The 19,694-nt window shown below is 45.7% G+C and overlaps 1 protein-coding gene across 3 annotated transcripts in view; it reads right to left on the bottom strand.

Annotated features, from left to right (window-relative positions):
- The window catches only part of plcb1 (phospholipase C beta 1), an 834,527-nt gene that overhangs the window by 244,363 nt on the left and 570,470 nt on the right, over positions 1-19,694 (bottom strand). For all 3 annotated transcript variants that reach the window (XM_072581462.1, XM_072581463.1, XM_072581461.1), the window contains exon 10: positions 984-1,130. In XM_072581462.1, the coding sequence (XP_072437563.1) occupies positions 984-1,130 (147 nt within the window). The remainder of the gene's footprint in view (positions 1-983; positions 1,131-19,694) is intronic.

Here is a 19,694-nt window from a genome sequence, read left to right as displayed (position 1 = left end):
ATATTGGGATGTATAAGAGACTGGGATGGTGGACTGGGTTTTCAGAGTTAATGTCAAAGTGGCATTATGTAATTGCTAAAGAGGATGGCACATCTTCGCGTCAATGGTAACACCAGACTTTGTTGTTAAGTTCTGATCTAGAGATATCTACATGAATGAATGTTGGTTTTCGCAGGAGCTAGGCTCAGGCAAGGACTGAGAAGGGTGTGTCCAGCACCTCTGCAGTTCCACTGAAGGTGCTTCAGTAATTTCGTGCTTTAAGAGAAGCCAAAGTCAAGCCATGGACCAAATGCAATCTGTACAGTGAAGAGCATCACAGGACAATAATAAACTGTCTTCCCAAGATTCTGGATTTGGAAAAAGGCTTCTTTTGATGCCTGGTCATGACTGTTGGGCAGTTCATACTGGCAAATAGAGTGTTCTTAAGTCACCCAACTTTGATGTAGATGACCCCACCCCGAGATAACTGCCCCATGCAGTGGCATGGTGGCTCGCTGCTGCCTCACAATGCCAGGGACCCAGGTTCGATTCCAGCCTCAGTTGACTGTCTGTGTGGACTTTGCACATTCTCCCCATGTCTGCGTGGGGTTTCCTCTGGGTGCTCCAGTTTCCTCCCGCAGTCCAATGTGCACGTTGGGTGGATTTGCCATGCTAAATTGTCCCCTGGTCTCTGGAATGTGTTCGTTCGGTGGATTGGCCATGGGAAATGCAGGAATAGGGTAGGGGCATGGGTCTGGGTGGGATGCTGTTCAGAGGGGCAGTGTGGACTCGATGGGCTGAATTGCCTGCTTCCACACTGTAGAGGTTCTATCACTGCGACATGGATGAGTCATTCAATCCCCAATTACCCAGTATCCGTACCTTCAAGAGGAGCTAAATGGTGGGTGTAGTGGGGTTTAATAATGAGTGCAAGGATACTGAAGGTCATTCTGGGGCTCCATCATCCCTGCGTTAGGAAAAGCCGACCTCTCTCGATCTCTTACCTGTGAGGTAGGTGTTATGTGACGAGTTGATGAAATAGTGCGACAGGGGTTGAGTCATATCCTCACTCAGATCCAATTTCTCTGGTGGAATGACTCCGTTCTCATCGCCACTCAAATACTTCTTGAACCCATCGATAGATATGTGCCCTGGAAACAGATAAGAGAGAGAAATTCTAAAGGTACACCAATTCAACCAAACTTTACCTCTGAATGCAGAATGCCCCAGCATTTCCCTTATTGGACCAGGTTCAGCCAATTCCCTGGGTTCCCAGGGGATGAAGGATTATTGGTGGTAATGTAGGAATATAGGGTTAAGGTTAAAATCAGATCAGCCATGATTTTATCGAATGACGAAGCAGACTGAATGGGCAGTCTTTCTCCTTGTTTTTACATTGAAATGCAAGTGGCAATATCATCATCAAGTTGGTCTGAATTTTTATCTCCAAGTCAAAAATTCAACAACCAGGTTCAACATAACCATGGGAGAGAATTTGTCTCCACTCTTAAATATGCCCATTTTGTTTTACTTTGGAGAACCCACACTTGGTTTAGCAATTCTGGTCTCTCGTGATTCCCCAACCGTAGTGATTGAAACTTGGTCAGCCAAGTGGGCCTCATAAAATTTGGGTTCCCTGACTGGGCCTGTTAACCTGGTCCAATCAGGGAGCCCTGGCAGACAGGAGTGTTCCCTTTTTGATTTCCTCAAAAACCTCGTCCTCTGCTTTTGGTTGCACTTCAGTCCCACGCTCCTGATCTTCGGACACCCTGTATGGAGGAGGGAGGGCAGGTCTGAAGATCTCCTTGTGGGTCTGCTCCTGGGCCTGGTCAAACTGGCCATAAACAGGTCCAGGCAGTGGGCCGTGGAGGGGGGCGTTAGGGCCGACTGCCTGCCGCTCTTCCACGGTTACGTTAGAGCCCGGGTGTCTCTGGAGAAGGAGCACGCGGTGTCCACCAACACCCTGGAGTTGTTCAGAGGGAGGTGGGCGCCACGGGGAGTGGAGTGCATTATTTCCCTCCAACTCTATTTTGATTTAACCCCTGCCCTCCCCTTCACTGTTTGATCACACAGCATTGCCCTTTGGTGTGAAGGGCAGTGCTTGTCACTGGCCACTCGGGTGTTTCCTTTCTTCCTGGTGGTGGGAATTAAAGAAAGATTCGTGCACCTTGTGTCCCTCACTGTGTCTCACACCTGCACACACACAACATGGGTGCTGGGAAAAAAAACAAGCCCTACTGCAGTTAGGCGGTAATGTAGGGGGTAATTAAGCAAAAACAGAAAAAGAAAACAGAAAAAAAAAGAAATAAACAGGAGTGTCAGAGGTTCTATTCACTCTGAGAGCTGGCTCTGAGGGAGCTGGATCAGTGTCAACGACTCTCCATGTGTAAATAAACAGTGACTTGGTGACGGGACACTGGTCTCTTATTTCACCTGCATGAACAAATCATAATAGTCTGCAGGAAAAATTCCCTAATCTTGACGTGCACATATTTAAGTCAAATTAAACTATGTCTGTCTCGCAAGCAGCAGCAATAAAAAAGAAAAAAAACACAAGCAGGAGTGTCAAGGGTTCTGCTCGCTCTAGGAGCCGGTTCTGAGCTAGCTGGGTCAGAGTCATGTAAACAAAGGGTGACTTGATGACAGGATATCGGCCTCTGAGGAGTTATCTCACCAACATTAATTGCGTTGCCGTTTGTGGCTGTTCGCTTATCTGTCTGAGCTCTACCCTTATGAACGTTTCACTGTCTTCATTGAAGTGCATGTGACAATAAAGTTGATTCAATTCAATTTGAATGTGACCAGCTCCTTCCGAAAGAATGGAGGGTCACTCTGATGTTCCATGCAGTGCTGGATTGGCTGGTGTGCAGTCTGTAAGCTTTAGAGTTTTAGGGAAGTGAGGGATGGATTAATGGTAAGTGTAAAGAAGAGGTGCTGTAGTGAAGTGTGGAGCAATAGTTGTAAGAGAATTTAAAAGAGTAGCATTGTTTCTGGTTGACAGCATCTGCAGTTCTTTTGGTTTTTATGAGAGTAGAAGATGTGGACAGACAAAGGAGCAGCTTGGGAGAATCAATAGCTACAATTGGGGATTATTAGTGGGTTGTGTGTAACAGCAAACTATGTGATAAAAGAGTCCTGAAGAAGGGTTATACCCAAAACATTGACTTCTCCACCTCCTGATGCTGCCTGGTTTGCTGTGTTCTTCCAGCCTCCTGCTCGTCTACCCTGTGATGACAAAGCCTGGTGAGTGGGATAAATACAAGGGAGAAGGTGCCTCATACCCTAAACTTGTTGAACTCGATATTGAAAATTGAAAGCGGAAAATGAGGAGCTGTCCTTACAGCTTGTACTGAGCTGCACTACAGCAAGCCTGAGAGAGAGAGGTGTTGGCAAGGGAACACGATGGTGGGAAATGGGGTGGGAAACTGGAAGCTCAGACTCGCTTCTTGCCGGGAGATTATAGATGTTCTGTGAACCGGTCACTCAGTTTAAGCTTCACTTCCCCAATACAGAGGAGACCACAATTCCTACATGTCAGCTTTGGTAACCGTGATACTATTAATTGCTATGGAAATTTATCTGGTTCATGGATGCCCTTGGGGGAAGGAAATCTACCATCCACACCTGGCCCAGGTTAATGTGGTTAACTCCATGGCCTAACAAGGCACTCAGTTCAAATACAATTAGGGATGGGAAGACAATGCAAGATGGCGCTGGATATGGTCAACTCCTTGCGAGCTCCTGCATGCAGATCTAAATTTCCTATTTCCTACAGTCGTTCTACCCTCTTTAAACTTAACAGCATACTTTTAAAAATTGCTAATAACTATGTTTTATCTAAACTCACAGATTTGAAGCTCCTCTGATACTGAATTGACTCACAAGCTCTTAACATTTGTCTGCACCTGAGTTTTTGTTTTTGCTGCTGTTTACCTATTATTTACTATCTATGCCACTTAACTCTGTGATCTGTCTGATTAGCTCGCAAGACAAAGCTTTTCACTGTGCCTCTGTACACATGATAATAAACTCAATTCAACTCAATTCAATTCAATTCAATTCAGTTCAGAGATGTCTATATCCCACCAAAGGATAAAGGCAGCATAAGCTCATGTACAGTACACATTTACCTGAGTGAGGATCAAGGTTCCTATTTCCCCAAGAATGTTCCTTCCTTCTGGAAAGCTAACCATGAGGCAGCCTTGTGATGGACCTGACATTCTAGTGAGATTATGGCATTGCTACCCTCAGAAATACCAGCTGAGCACTGAAGAAAGATTACCAGGATGCAGCACTATGCCTTGACAGGAAGAACCGAACAGCGGGTAAATGAGGAAAACAGTGGGGCAAAGAGAAAGGCATGCAAAATCCTTCTCCTGTGGGAGGAGAAGCAAGGGAGAGTGGGAGGAGAAGCAAGGGAGAGAGCAAATCGGTGAGGGTGCTGTTATCATCACGATGTCCGTTTATGTCAGTTTTTTTTATTCGTTCACAGGATGAGGGCGTTGCTGGCCAGACCAGCATTTATTGCCCACCCCTAATTGCCCAAAGGGCAGTTGAGAGTCAACCAGATTGTGGTGGGTCTGGATTCACACATAGTCTAGACCAGGTAAGGATGGCAGTTTCCTTCCCTAAAGGACCTTAGTGATCCAGATGGGTGCTTACAACAATCGACAATGAATTTACTGTTATTATTAGACTCTTAATTCCAGATTTTTAAATATAATTCAAATTCCACCATCTGCCATTGTGGGATTCCAACCTGGGTCCACAGACCATTATCTGGGTCTTTGGATTAACAGTCCAGTGATAATACCACTAGGCCATTGTTTCCTCTCAGTGATGTGGGAGGTCAGGATTCGGGGGTTGGAGTGAGGCAATGGAGACTCGAAAGTTAGATGACCACATTTTAAACTTGTCTTTCTTTTTGGTCAAAGGCTGACCCAAAACCTGGTCTGACTGAGCAAAGTCAGTGCTGGATTGGGCAAGCCAGTCCACCTGTAGGGGCCTCAAACAGACCGTAGGCCCTTCATTTGACGTCTCTTTCAGGTGTGGGGCTCTCACCGTATCCACTGTTGATCGAGTGAGTGGAGATGCACTCATCTTTCCCAACTACCATTTTGTGGCCTAGCTACCAGGCCTGAATTTGAAAGAACAAAAACAACACAACATTGAGAAGTATAATTCTAAGCAGTGGGTTCGGAAGAAGACTGAGCAGTTGACGAATCAAATGCTTAAAGTACTGGTGAGTGCTTTATGCAGTAGTGAGCACATCGATTGAACAGTCAATTACAGTGATTATTTGTGTAAATAGCCAAATTAATCACTACAATTGAATTCCTCTGTGGAGCTACCAGTTAAAGCTACCCATTAATTCCTCACTGATTGTTCAATACCATTATTTATTTCCCTATATATCTGATTTCCCCAATGTACCAGTGTTGACAGAAGGGTGCGTTTGGTACAGTCGTAGTGTCCCTACCTCTGGGCTAAAGATTTGACTTCAAGTTCCACTTGCCCCAAAGATGTATCAGAACATCTCTGAACAGGTTGGTTAGAGAATATCTATCAAAGTCAATAGTAGGACTTTTGTGGTGCAGTGGTAATGTCTCTGCCTCAAGCCAGGAGGCCCAGGTTCAAGTATAATATGCTCCACAGGTTCGTCATTCGTCATTAAATTTGATTATTAAAGATATCTGCCAGAATTGGTCATTTCTGAGTCAGATTTATAAACACATGGAAGAATGCTGTGAGGTAGGAGATGTTGCAAATAGTATTGGCACAAGGTGCCACCTTATAGATGCCCTCAATTATTTAACATTGGCATGGTGGCAAGGTGAGAGATATCTTTGCCACAATACCAAAAGAAAAGTCTTACATTTATTTCTAAAGCTTTTCTTGTTACTTTTTCCTTCTCTTTTATTTCTCTCTTTCTCAATCCTCCATCTTCTTTCCCTTTCTTCGTTCCATTTTTACGGTTCTCCACCGACTGCTGCATTAAATATTCTAACATACACTTCATGGTTACCTCAGGAATGATGATTAAAACTGAATAGTTGAAACACAGAAACCGAGAAAGCAGGAGCAGGAGGAGGCCATTCAGCCCCTCGAGCTTGCTCTGCCATTCAATCTCATCATGGCTGATCATCCAATTCAATACCTTGTTCCCGCTTTCACCCCATGCCCCTTGATCCCTTCAGTTCTGAAAACTATATCGAATTCCTTCTTGAAAATGTTCAACTTTGGAAACATTTTAATTCAAATGGGAAGGGATACCCGATCCCAAGCACTGTTCATTCAGAAAGGGTATTATGAAGCTGGACAGGGTTCAGAAGAGGTTCACCAGGATGTTGCCGGGTGTGGTAGGTTTGAGTTGTAAAGAAAGGCTGGTCAAAGCAGCCTGCGTGATTGGCACCACATCCACAAGCACCCACACCCTCCACCATCAATGCTCACAAGTATGTACTGTATACAGGATGCACTGGGGTAATTCACCAAACATCCTCAGACAGCATCTTCCAAATCCATGAAAACTACCACCTTCAAGGATAAGGGCAGCAGATACATGGGAATTCCACCACCTACAAGATCCCCTCCAAGCCCCTCACCATCCTGACTTGGAAATGTATTGTCATTCCTTCAATGTCACTGAGTCAGAATCCTGCAATTCCCTCCCCAAGGGCATTGTGGGTCAACCTACAGCACATGGACTGCAGTGGTTCAAGAAGGCAGCTCACCCCCACCTTCTCAAGGGGCAACTAGGGACAGGCATTAAGTGGTTGCATAGCATGACGCCCATCTCTCACAAGTGAATAAAAAAAATTTCAAATAGTTGATAATGCAATGACCTCCCAAATTCTGGCAAAAGACCTGCTTTTTTTTTAATCATTTCTCTTCTATAAAGACAGCATCATTTTTAACTATGTTGGTAACACTGAAACAATTTCCCTTCCAGTTCATTTGGCAGGACACAGGAGAGCTGAAAAATTCTACACTTAAAATTCAGCCAACTGTGTAAAATCCATGCTGGTTGACTTTGGTGTCCAACAATCTAACCCTCTGGGGAAAGGCAGGGAATCAATATCGAATGCAGCTCTAACACTTAGTGCTATCAAGTTTACATCCATCCATCATTGCAGAAGAACCTTTAATAACTGTAAGGTATTGCTCCTCATTCATCAGCGATCGATTGATTCAACAGACTGGTCATTGAGTGCATTAACTGATCACAAATAAAAATAGACCACACAGGACGGGTGAGAAAAGGCAGGAATTTCTTTCCAAATTCATTCAAAGGATGTGATTTTCATTGGCTGGACCAGCATTTATTGCCTCTCTCTAGTTGCCCCTGAGAAGAGTCATAGAGACATAGAGATGTACAGCATGGAAACAGACCCTCCAGTCCAACCAGTCCATGCCGACCAGATATCCCAACCCAATCTAGTCCCACCTGCCAGAACCCGGCCCATATCCCTCCAAACCCTTCCTATTCATATACCCATCCAAATGCCTCTTAAATGTTGCAATTGTACCAGCCTCCACCACATCCTCTGGCAGCTCATTCCATACACGTACCACCCTCTGTGTGAAAAGCATGTCGCTCAGGTCTCTTTTATCTTTCCCCTCTCATCCTAAACCTATGCCCTCTAGTTCTGGACTCCCCTCACCCCAGGGAAAAGACTTTGTCTATCTATCCTATCCATGCCCCTCATAATTTTGTAAACCTCAATAAGGTCAGCCCTCAGCCTCCGACGCTCCAGGGAAAACAGCCCCAGCCTGTTCAGCCTCTCCCTATAGCTCAGATCCTCCAACCCTGGCAACATCCTTGAAAATCTTTTCTGAACCCTTTCAAGTTTTGCAACATCTTTCCGATAGGAAGGAGACCAGAATTGCACGCTATATTCCAACAGTGGCCTAACCAATGTCTTGTACAGCCGCAACATGACCTCCCAACTTCTGTACTCAATACTCTGACCAATAAAGGAAAGCATACCAAACACCTTCTTCACTATCCTATCTACCTGTGACTCCACTTTCAAGGAGCTATGAACCTGCACTCCAAGGTCTCTTTGTTCAGCAACACTCCCTGGGACCTTATCATTAAGTGTATAAATCCTGCTAAGATTTGCTTGCCCAAAATGCAGCACCTCGCATTTATCTAAATTAAACTCCATCTGCCACTTCTCAGCCCATTGGCCCATCTGGTCCCGATCCTGTTGTAATCTGAGGTAACCCTCTTCGCTGTCCACTACACCTCCAATTTTGGTGTCATCTGCAAACTTACTAAGATTGGCTTAGAGGGAAATCTGCAGGTGGTGGTGTTCCCTGCATCTGCATCTCTTATGCTCGCATCCAAATCATTTACATAAATGATGAAAAGTAGTGGACCCAGCACCGATCCTTGTGGCACTCCACTGGTCACAGGCCTCCAGTCTGAAAAGCAACCCTCCACCACCACCCTCTGTCTTCTACCTTTGAGAATACTAGTTCTCCCTGTATTCCATGAGATCTAACCTTGCTAACCAGTTCTCCCATGGGGAACCTTGTCGAACGCCTTACTGAAGTCCATATAGATCACATCTACCGCTCTGTCCTCAACAATGTTGTTGTTGAAGATGTTGTTGAGCTGCCTTCTTGAACCACTGCAGTCCATTTGCTGTGGTTTGACCCACACAATGCTGTTGGGGAGGGAGTTCCAGGATTTTGACCCAACCACAGTGAAGGAACGGCTATATATGTCTAAGTCAGGATGGGGATTGGCTTGGAGGGAAACCTGCAGGTGGTGGTGTTCCCTGCATCTGCTGTCATTGTCCTTCGAGATGGTAGCAGTTGTAGGTTTGAAGGTGCTGCCGAAGGAGCATTGATGCATTTCTTAGGCACAGATTCCTCTTTCATAGTTTATCAGGAATTAAATGTAATAACCTATGGACTCAGTCACGCAGGCCAGGAAATCCGTAATTTGATCCTCAGTCTTTGCTCCTTGAGTAAACCTTGGAATCGTTCTTCACTGGGACAATGCATGGGTACTTCTGTGTCACATGGTCTGTAGAGATGCAGGAAGGCAGCTCACTAACACCTCCTTGTGGGCAACTCAGGAAAGACCATAAATGCTCACCTTGCTCCCAGATCTTGAGAATTAGTTACAGAATAAAAAAACTATGCCCTGACCCCATGAGGAAATTTCATAAGCTTGTGAGCCAGTCACAGTATTGGTCGAGAAATATGAGCTGACAGGCTGCTGAGGGCGACAGAAGAAAGTCACAAGCTTAACTTCCGAACATCCAGCAACAAAGTTTTAATTCGGAACTGATTAATGCCGGTTGTGTGGCTGATACCCATCGTCATGATGTTACTGAGTGTGTCATTGAACATTACATCTGAGCTGGGGCTCAAACATTTCAAATCTTTTGCAACAATGAATTATGTGTGGTATGACGTGGTTTCCAGAAATAATTCCTTTATAAATGCTTCTCATGATCTCCCGTCAATACAAAGAACAGATTTTGTCCTTCAGCAGAGTATTCATACCTAGTGAGCTGACACTTGCATTAGCTCCCAGAACATAAGAATGGGACTTTGGTGATGCAGTACTGAAGTGTTCAGTATGACAGCTCCTGACACCTACATGTATTAGAATCTCAAATGCAAGACTCAAGCTAAGCACTCCAGATGTCAACAGGAGCACGCTTCTCTTAGTGAGTCATGCTGCAAGTGGACTTAGTAAGATGGAGGCTGAGACCTTTACATGGCAAAGCCTTAGGCTATGATACAAGAAGATCCCCCCCCTTAAAGATATATTGCATCGCAACTATCCGACAGAACATAACTCAAAGGAATTGGCTATATCAAATGTAAGTCATGCTTTTAGTAAACGTTGAAACTCAAAATCTATTAATGATTTGATTTGATTTATTGGAGTCACATGTACCTACGTGCAGTGAATGTTTTGTTTTGTGAGCAGATCAGAACAAACAAGGACGTACAGACCATAGGGTGCTTAGACAGAGCGAAGCATACTAGGTTACACTGCACAAGAAGTGCACAAAGCAAGATCAACATTAGCAGGGTCAACATTAATTGAAGTTAGAGAGGTTCATGATATATGAATGAAAATATTGTGAACGTAAGGACGTCCAATTACCTTGATTTTGTTTGTATGTTTACAGCAGCATTTATTGTGGAAACTCACCGTGTAAACAATTGAGAATTGTTCGGAAAATGGAGTTGAAGTCGATTACAAGTTGCAATCTTACCGAATGGGAGAGCAGGCTTGAGGTGCCAAATGACCCAAGCTTGCTCCTGTTTCTTATAGAGTCATAGAGAGGTACAGCATGGAAACAGGCTCTTCGGTCCAACCTGTCCATGCCGACCAGATATCCCAACTCAACCTAGTCCCACCTGCCAGCACCTTCCCATATCCCTCCAAATCCTTCCTATTAGATTACTTAGATTGTGGAAACAGGCCCTTCGGCCCAACAAGTCCACACCGACCCTCTGAAGAGCAACCCACCCAGACCCATTCCCCTACATTTACCCCTTCACCTAACACTATGGGCAATTTAGCATGGCCAATTCACCTAAACTGCACATTTTTGGACGGTGGGAGGAATCCCATGCAGACACAGGGAGGATGTGCAAACTCCACACAGACAGTTGCCTGAGGCAGGAATTCAATCCGGGTCTCTGGCGCTGTGAGGCAGCAGTGCTAACCACTGTGCCACCGTGCCAACCATTCACCCATCCAGATATCTTTTAAATGTTGCAATTGCACGAGTTTCCACCACTTCCTCTGGCAGCTCATTCCATACATGTACCACTCTCTGAGTGGAAAAGTTGCCCCTTCGGTCTCTTTTATATCTTTCCCCACTCACCCTAAACAGATGCCCTCTAGTTCTAGACTCCCTTATTCGAGGGAAAAGACTTGGTCTATTTATCCTATCCATGTCCCTCATGATTTTATAAACCTCTGTAAGGTTAGCCCTCAGCCTCCAACGCTCCAGGGAAAACAGCCCCAGCCTATTCAGCCTCTCCCTGTAGCTCAAATCCTCCAACCCTGACAACATCTTTGTAAATCTTTTCTGAACTCTTTCAAGTTTCACAACATCTTTCCGATAGGAAGGAGACTAAAACTGCATGCAATATTCCAAAGGTGACCTAACCAATGTCCCGTACGGCCACAACATAACCACCCAACTCCTGTACTCAATACTCTGACCAATAAAGGAAAGCATACCAAACACCTTCTTCACTATCCTATCTACCTGCGATTCCATTTTCAAGGAGCTATGAACCTGCACTCCAAGGTCTCTTTGTTCAACAACACTGCCCAAGACCTTACCATTAAGTGTATAAGTCCTGCTAAGATTTACTTTACCAAATTGCAGCACCTCACATTAAGCTAAATTGAACTCCATCTGCCACTCATCAGCCCATTGGCCCATCTGATCAAGATCCTGTTGTAATCTGAGGTAACCCTCTTCGCTGTCCACAACACCTCCAATTTTAGTGTCATCTGCAAACTTACTAACTATACCTTTTATGGTCACATCCAAATCATTTATGCGAATGACAAAAAGTAGAGGACCCAGCACCGATTCTTGTGGCACTCCACTGGGCACAGGCCTCCAGTTTGAAAAACAACCCTCCACCACCACCCTCTGTCTTCTACCTTTGAGCCAGTTCTGTATCCAAATGGCTAGTTCTCCTTGTAGTCCATGCGATCTAACCTTGCTAACCAGTCTCCCATGGGGAACCTTGTCGAATGCCTTACTGAAATCCATGTAGATCAGGTCTACCACTCTGCCCTCAGCAATCTTCTTTGTTACTTCTTCAAAAAACCCAATCAAGTTTATGAGGTATGATTTCCCACATTCAAAGCCATGTTGACTATCCCGAATCAGTCCTTGCCTTTCCAAATAAATGCACATCCTATCCCTCAGGATTCCCTCCAACACCTTGCCCACCACCGACATCAGACTCACTGGTCCATAGTTCCTTGGCTTGTCCTTACCACCCTTCTTAAACAGTGGCATCACGTAAGCCAACCTCCAATATTCCGTACCTCACCTGTGACTATCGATGATACAAATATCTCAGCAAGAGGCCCAACAATCACTTCCCTCGCTTCCCACAGAATTCTAGGGTACACCTGGTCAGGTCCTGGAGATTTATCCACTTTTTTGTGTTTAAAAACATCCAGCACTTCCTCCTCTATAATATGGACATATTTCAAGATGTCATCATCTATTTCCCTACATTCTATATCTTCCATGTCCTTTTCCACAGCAAACACTGATGCAAAATACTCGTTTAGCGTCTTCCTCATCTCTTATGGCTCCACACAAAGGCCGCCTTGCTGATCTTTGAGGGGCCCAATTCAGTCCCTATTTATCTTTTGTCCTTAATGTATTTGCAAAAACTCTTTGGATTCTCCTTAACACTATTTGCCAAAGCTATTTCATGCCCCCTTTTTTTCCCTCCTGATTTCCCTCTTAAGTATACTCCTACTGCCTTTGTACTCTTCTAAAGATTCACTCGATCTATCCTGTCTATAGCTGACATATGCTTCCTTCTTTTTCTTAACCAAACCCTCAGCTTCTTTAGTCATCCAGCATTCCCTATACCTACCAGCCTTTCCTTTCATCCGAGCAGGAATATACTGTCTATGGTCTCTCGTTATCACATTTCTGAAGGCTTCCCATGTTCCAGCCATCCCTTTACCTGTGAACATTTGTTCCCAATCAGCTTTTGAAAGTTCTTGCCTAATACCGTCAAAATTGGTCTTTCTCCAATTTAGAATTTCAACTTTTAGATCTGTTCTATCTTTTTCCATCACTATTTTAGAACTAATAGAATTATGGTCGCTGGCCCCTAAGTGCTCCCCCACCCCACTCTCCAACCTGCCTTACTTTCCAAGAGTTTTGAACCTTTGTTCTAATTTAGAATTGAAATCCCCACTTCTAAAGGATAAACCTTTCACAACAGAATTGTAGACACTGATCTGAAACAGAGGAGAGTCTAGATTAGAGTGGTGCTGGAAAAGAATAGCAGTTCAGGACAGCATCCGAGGAGCAGTAAAATCAACGTTTTGGGAAAAAGCCCTTCATCAGGAATACAGAGGATTCAATTCTATTAAATCTCCATTGCTATGGAGGACATCACACTTGGGAAATTTACTGGCAGCAGAGTCTGAGGCCAGGATGAGGGGACATGATTTAAAAAGAAGGTTCTTCCATTGAAGAAGGGGAATTTGTTTCCTGAAGAAAATCATGAGTCTTTGAACATCTCTTCCCCAGGGAATACCAGGAGAGTCACTGAGGGTGTTTGGGGTAGAGATGGATCGATTATTGATTGGTTGGTCATCAGGAGAAGGGCACATGCCCGAAACGTCGATTCTCCTGCTCCTTGGATGCTGCCTGACCTGCTGCGCTTTTCCAGCAACACATTTTCAGCTCTGATCTCCAGCGTCTGCAGTCCTCACTTTCTCCTCCTAGGAGTTAAAATCAACCAGGCAACAGCGAGGACTGCAGATGCTGGAGATTAGAATCGAGAGTGTGGTGCTGGAAAAGCGCAGCAGGTCAGGCATTCATTCCTGATGAAAGGCTTTTGCCCAAAACGTCGATTCTCCTGCTCCTCAGATACTGCCTGACTTGCTCTGCTTTTCCAGCATCACACTCTCGACTTAGGTCATCAGGAGTTGTCAGGACTTGGTCAGAACAAGGAACATAGGCCACAGTCAGATCAGGCACCTTTTTGGATTTACTCAGAGATGTGAGCTTCACTGTCTGGGCTGGTGTTTATTTTCCCGAGTTGCCCTTCAGAAGATGGCTCTGAGCCTCCTTCTTGAACTGCTGCAGTTGTCGGGGGTTAAGAGTGTGGACAGTGCTGTTCGGAAGGGTGCTGCAGGAATTAGACTCAGCAACAGTGAAAGAATGGTAATGTCTGAGATTCAGATGATGCATGGGTTGGATTGAAAGTTGAATATGGCCTTCCTGAGTGGTGCACATTGTATATTTCTCAGGGTAAATATTGCCAATTTTGACATGTCACTATGACAGGATGAGAGGATTTGCTGTCAGCCGTTCCTGCTGCTGGGAGATCTGAATTGTTCGGGACCCAGGCATCTCTTCCACCCTGTTAGCATGACGACGAGGCACCATTGGTACTGACTTTAGCTCTGTCGTGGTGGACATGGCAGCCTCCCTTGTTGAACCTTTCGTTTGACAATAGACAATAGGTGCAGGAGTAGGCCATTCTGCCCTTCGAGCCTGCACCACCATTCATTATGATCATAGCTGATCATCCTTAATCAGTATCCTGTTCCTGCCTTATCTCCATAGCCCTTGATTCCACTATCCTTGAGAGCTCTACCCAACTCTTTCTTAAATGAATCCAGAGACTGGGCCTCCACTGCCCTCTGGGGCAGAGCATTCCACACAGCCACCACTCTCTGGGTGAAGATGTTTCTCCTCATCTCTGTCCTAAATAGTCTACCCCGTATTTTTAAGCTGTGTCCTCTGGTTCGGGACTCACTCATCAGCGGAAACATGTTTCCTGCCTCCAGAGTGTCCAATCCTTTAATAATCTTATATGTCTCAACCAGATCCCCTCTCAGTCTTCTAAATCAAGGGTATACAAGCCCAGTCGCTCCAGTCTTTCAGCGTAAGGTAATCCCGCCGTTCCAGAAATTGACCTCGTGAACCTACGCTGCACTCCCTCAACAGCCAGAATGTCTTTCCTCAAATTTGAAGACCAGAATTGCACACAATACTCCAAGTGTGGTCTCACCAAGGCCCTGTACAGCTGCAGAAGAACCTCTTTGCTTCTATACTCAACCCCTCTTGTTATGAAGGCCAGCATGCTATTAGCCTTCTTCACTACCTGCTGTACCTGCATGCTTACCTTCATTGACTGGTGGACAAGAACACCTAGATTTCTTTGTACTGCCCCTTTACCTAAATTGATTCCATTTAGGTAGTAATCTGCCTTCCTGTTCTTGCCACCAAAGTGGATAATCATACATTTATCCACATTAAACTGCATCTGCCATGCATCTGACCACTCACCTAACCTGTCCAGGTCACCCTGTAATCTCCTAACATCCTCCTCACATTTCACCCTGCCACCCAGCTTAGTATCATCAGCAAATTTGCTAATGTTATTACTAATACCATCTTCTATATCATTAATATATATTGTAACAAGCTGCAGTCCCAGCACTGATCCCTGCGGTACCCCACTGGTCACTGCTTGCCATTTTGCCCCACCTTGTTCTTCAGCCTCCTCTCCTCCCACCTCACTGTCCAACCTCCCCTCCCCCCACCCCACTCTCCAACCTCCTCTCCCCCCACCCCACTCTCCAACTTCCCCTTCCCCTATTCCCACTCTCCAACCTCTCCTTCCACTATCGCCACTGTCCAACCTCCTCTCCCCCCACCCCACTCTCCAACCTCTCCTCCCCCACCCCACTCTCCAACCTCCTCTCCCCCCACCCCACTCTCCAACCTCCCCTTCCCCTATCCCCACTCTCCAACCTCCCCTTCCCCTATCCCCACTCTCCAGCCTCCCCTTCCACCATCGCTACTCTCCAACCTCCTCTCCCCCACCCCACTGTCCAACCTCTCCTCCCCCACCCCACTCTCCAACTTCCTCTCCCCCCACCCGACTCTCCAACCTCCTCTTCCCCTATTCCCACTCTCCAGCCTCCCCTTCCACCATCGCCACTCTCCAACCTCCTCTCCCCCACCCCACTGTCCAACCTCTCCTCCCCCACCCCACTCTCCAACTTCCTCTCCCCCCACCCGACTCTCCAACCTCCTCTTCCCCTATCCCCACTCTCCAGCCTCCCCTTCCACCATCGCCACTCTCCAACCTCCTCTCCCCCACCCCACTGTCCAACCTCTCCTCCCCCACCCCACTCTCCAACTTCCTCTCCCCCACCCCACTCTCCAACCTCCTCTCCCCCACCCCACTGTCCAACCTCTCCTCCCCCACCCCACTCTCCAACTTCCTCTCCCCCCACCCGACTCTCCAACCTCCTCTTCCCCTATTCCCACTCTCCAGCCTCCCCTTCCACCATCGCCACTCTCCAACCTCCTCTCCCCCACCCCACTGTCCAACCTCTCCTCCCCCACCCCACTCTCCAACCTCCTCTCCCCCCACCCGACTCTCCAACCTCCCCTTCCCCTATTCCCACTCTCCAGCCTCCCCTTCCACCATCGCCACTCTCCAACCTCCTCTCCCCCACCCCACTCTCCAACCTCCCCTCCCCCACCCCACTCTCCAACCTCCCCTTCCACATCCCCACTCTCCAGCCTCCACTCCCCCCGCCCCACTCTCCAACATCCAATAGTGTTGCTGGAGGAGGCAAAAAAACCCCCAGTAAAATGAAACAGGAATGCTTGGAAATGAAACTATTGGTCATACTGGAGCACCGAGGTATTTGAAACAAGTCAGACCAGTATGCATCACTGGCAAGTTTTACTGGTTTTTCCTTCTAGAGATGGAGCCCTGGCCTGGATTTCCTAAACTGTGGGTCATGACCCCAGTGGGATAAAAAGCCCTGAGAGAGCATTGACTACTATGGAGTTTGTATTGAATGTCAACCCCGTGCTTTGTCGGCCCGGCCTTATGGATAAGTCTTTGATTCCTGCTGCAAAGAAGACAAAATGTAATTTTGTTTTAATTTTAAAATGAACTTGCCAGCCAAATATTCAAACTCAAACACACCTCTCTCCCCCGCTACCTCTCATTTAATGATTCACACCATCAAGCCCCCACCAATGTTCCCTCTGGTCATGCAAAATCCATGACGTTAAAATGGAAAAGGTTTTGGAAGCAGTTCCCTCGACCAAATAGTGGAGAGGGGCTATTTCAGTGGGACTGTGACAGTCAGTTAAAGAAATAACCCCGTGAATTAACCGCATTGCGGCTGGTATCCCATCAGTAAGTCATCCTTTATTTACTTGTACACACTGTGGCTGTGGCCAATCCAGCTCAGAGTCAGTCCCCTGAACTGAGGAGGTTCAAACGCGCCAGTTGATATTGGTCAGCTTTTCCCACATTCCTGATGAAGGGCTTATACCCGAAACATCGACTCTCCTGCTCCCCAGATGCTGCCTGACCTGCTGTGCTTTTCCAGCATCACCCTTTTCAATTCTGACTCTCCAGTCCTCACTTTCCTGCTTGGCCGAGGGTAACAACCCCAATCAAGGATCTGGTAGTCACCAGGAATCCCCGTGATTCCAATCGGGGATTCCAATTAGTGATTGTCTTCTTCGCCAGAGGCTAATGTTTTGTTTAATCTCTTCAACAAGTTCCATTTCCCAATTCAAATCCAGCCAATTCAAACCCTGGAGAATATTCAGACTGCCAGGGGCTCAATGTCGCTGTTTGCAATGACTATCAACAAATTATTATTGCCATGAGAAATCTTCTGGGAAATGTAACTTGTCGGTTCAAACTGAATGAAATTTTCCCCTGCATATGTTGACAAGTCACTATATTCTGAATGCCTGTAAATCCAAGAGTTTTGTGCACAAATGGGACTTAGCTGAAAGCTAAAGTGTAAATATACTCAGTTATGTTGAATTTTGATGAATATGTCAGAACTTGGAGAGCAGCCCAAGCTTTTTTGATAAGGTATTTTTGCACTTCTCAATTATACAACTCGCCCTGAGCTGCAGTGGGATGTGCAGTACTCCATTAATCATATCTCCGGTGACATTTTGAAAGTTGGACCACTAATTTTCATCCTTTCTTTCAAACTACTTTCAGAAATGTGGTTTACTACAGCACTCAATAAACTCCATACTCCTGATTAAACTTCAGCAAGGCACAAAGATTTACAGCCCCAGGTTGCTTGAGGTCCTGTCAGGCTGGAGAACAAATTAGATTAGATTACTTACAGCGTGGAAACAGGCCATTCAGCCCAACAAGTCCGCACCGACCCTCTGAAGAGCAACCCATCCAGACCCATTCCCCTACATTTACCCCTTCACCATTCCAATTCACTTCCACGAGCTGCAGAGGACCATCTCTCTCGAAAGGTAAACCACTGAGGATGCTGGGAATCTGAAACTTAACACAGAAAACAGCTGGAGAAACTCAGCAAGTCTGGCAGCATCTGTGCTGAAAGAAACATTTCAAGTTCAGAACTATTCGGAAGAAAATTAAAAATCACACGACACCAGGTTATAGTCCAACAGGTTTATTTGGAAGTACAAGCTTTCGGAGCACCGCTCCTTCATCAGATAGCTGTTTGTATTTGTCCTTTCAAATAGACCTGTTGGACTATAACCTGGCGTTGTGTGATTCTTAACTTTGTCCATCTCAGTCCAACACCAGTTCCTCCACATCATATTCTGAAGAATAGACTCAAACGTTAACTGTGTTTCTCTCTCCATGTATGCTGCCAGACTTGCTGAGTCTCTCCAGAGTTGTCTTGTTTCTCTCACTATCCATCTGCCTCCAACGCTTCAGTTTGAAAGTCTCCGAGCTCATCGAATTCTCTTACTTTTTCACTAAGTCTGTCTTTTGATTGTATCTTCCCTCTTCCCTCGTGTCACTCCTGTTTATAACTTCCACTTTAACCGTATCACTCCTGTTTACAACTTCCTCTTTAGCCGTGTCACTCCTGTTTATAAATTCCTCTTTAGTCGTGTCACTTCTGTTTACAACTTCCTCTTTAGCCACGTCACTCCTGTTTACAACTTCCTCTTTAGTCATGTCACTCCTGTTTATAACTTTCTCTTTAGCCGTGTCATTCCTGTTTATAACTTCCTCTTTAGTCATGTCACTCCTGTTTATAACTTCCTCTTTAGTCGTTTCACTCCTGTTTATAACTTCCTTTTTAGCCGTGTCACTCCTGTTTACAACTTTCTCTTTAGCCGTGTCACTTCTGTTTACAACTTCCTCTTTAGCCGTGTCACTCCTGTTTTCAACTTCCTGTTTAGCCGCGTCACTCCTGTTTATAACTTTCTCTTTCGCCGAGTGACCCCCATTTATAACTCCCTCTTTAACCGTGTCACTCCTGTTTACAATTTCCACTTTTATTTTGTTGTCTAGCAGGAGCATCACCAATAAGATTTCAATGGACAGCCATTACCGTAAACTGGGAGGGCTACAAATCCCAGAGCAGGTCGATCCAAACTGGAAAAATGTGATCAATAGTTTCGACATGACTGACAGTTTCACAAAAATTGATAGCTCAAGACACCATTGTAAACCTGGCATCTAAAGTGCACAAAAGCACAGTTTGAGGCAATTATCAAGGGAGGTTATGAATCTCAGGCAAATTTTCTGAGGTAGGAACAGATGTAGGCCATTCAGCCCATCAAGTTGACTCTGTCATTCTCAGAGATCATGGCTGATACAATAATCATCAGCTCCAGTCTCCTGCCTTTTCCCTGTAACCCATGATTCCCCGACTGATTAAAAGTCTGTCTCTCTCAGCCTTGAATACACTAAACTACCCAGCCTCCACAACCCACTGTGGTAAAGAATCCCACAGACTCATTAACCTCTGAGGGAAAACCCCCTTCTCATCTCTGCCTGAAATGTGTGATGCCTTATTCAGAGAGGATGCCCTCTGGTCCTAGATGCTCCCACAAGGGGAAATAACCTTCCTGCATCTATCCTCTCAAGGCCCCTAAGAATCTTACATGTTTTAGTAAGGCTGTGTCTCATTCTCCTAAACTCCACTGAGTACAGGCCCAACT

The sequence above is a fragment of the Chiloscyllium punctatum genome, chromosome 11, assembly GCF_047496795.1.
Source record: "Chiloscyllium punctatum isolate Juve2018m chromosome 11, sChiPun1.3, whole genome shotgun sequence".
NCBI lineage: Eukaryota > Metazoa > Chordata > Chondrichthyes > Orectolobiformes > Hemiscylliidae > Chiloscyllium > Chiloscyllium punctatum.
Note: the sequence above shows the minus strand (reverse complement) of the source record. Positions and strands in the feature narration are given on the sequence as shown.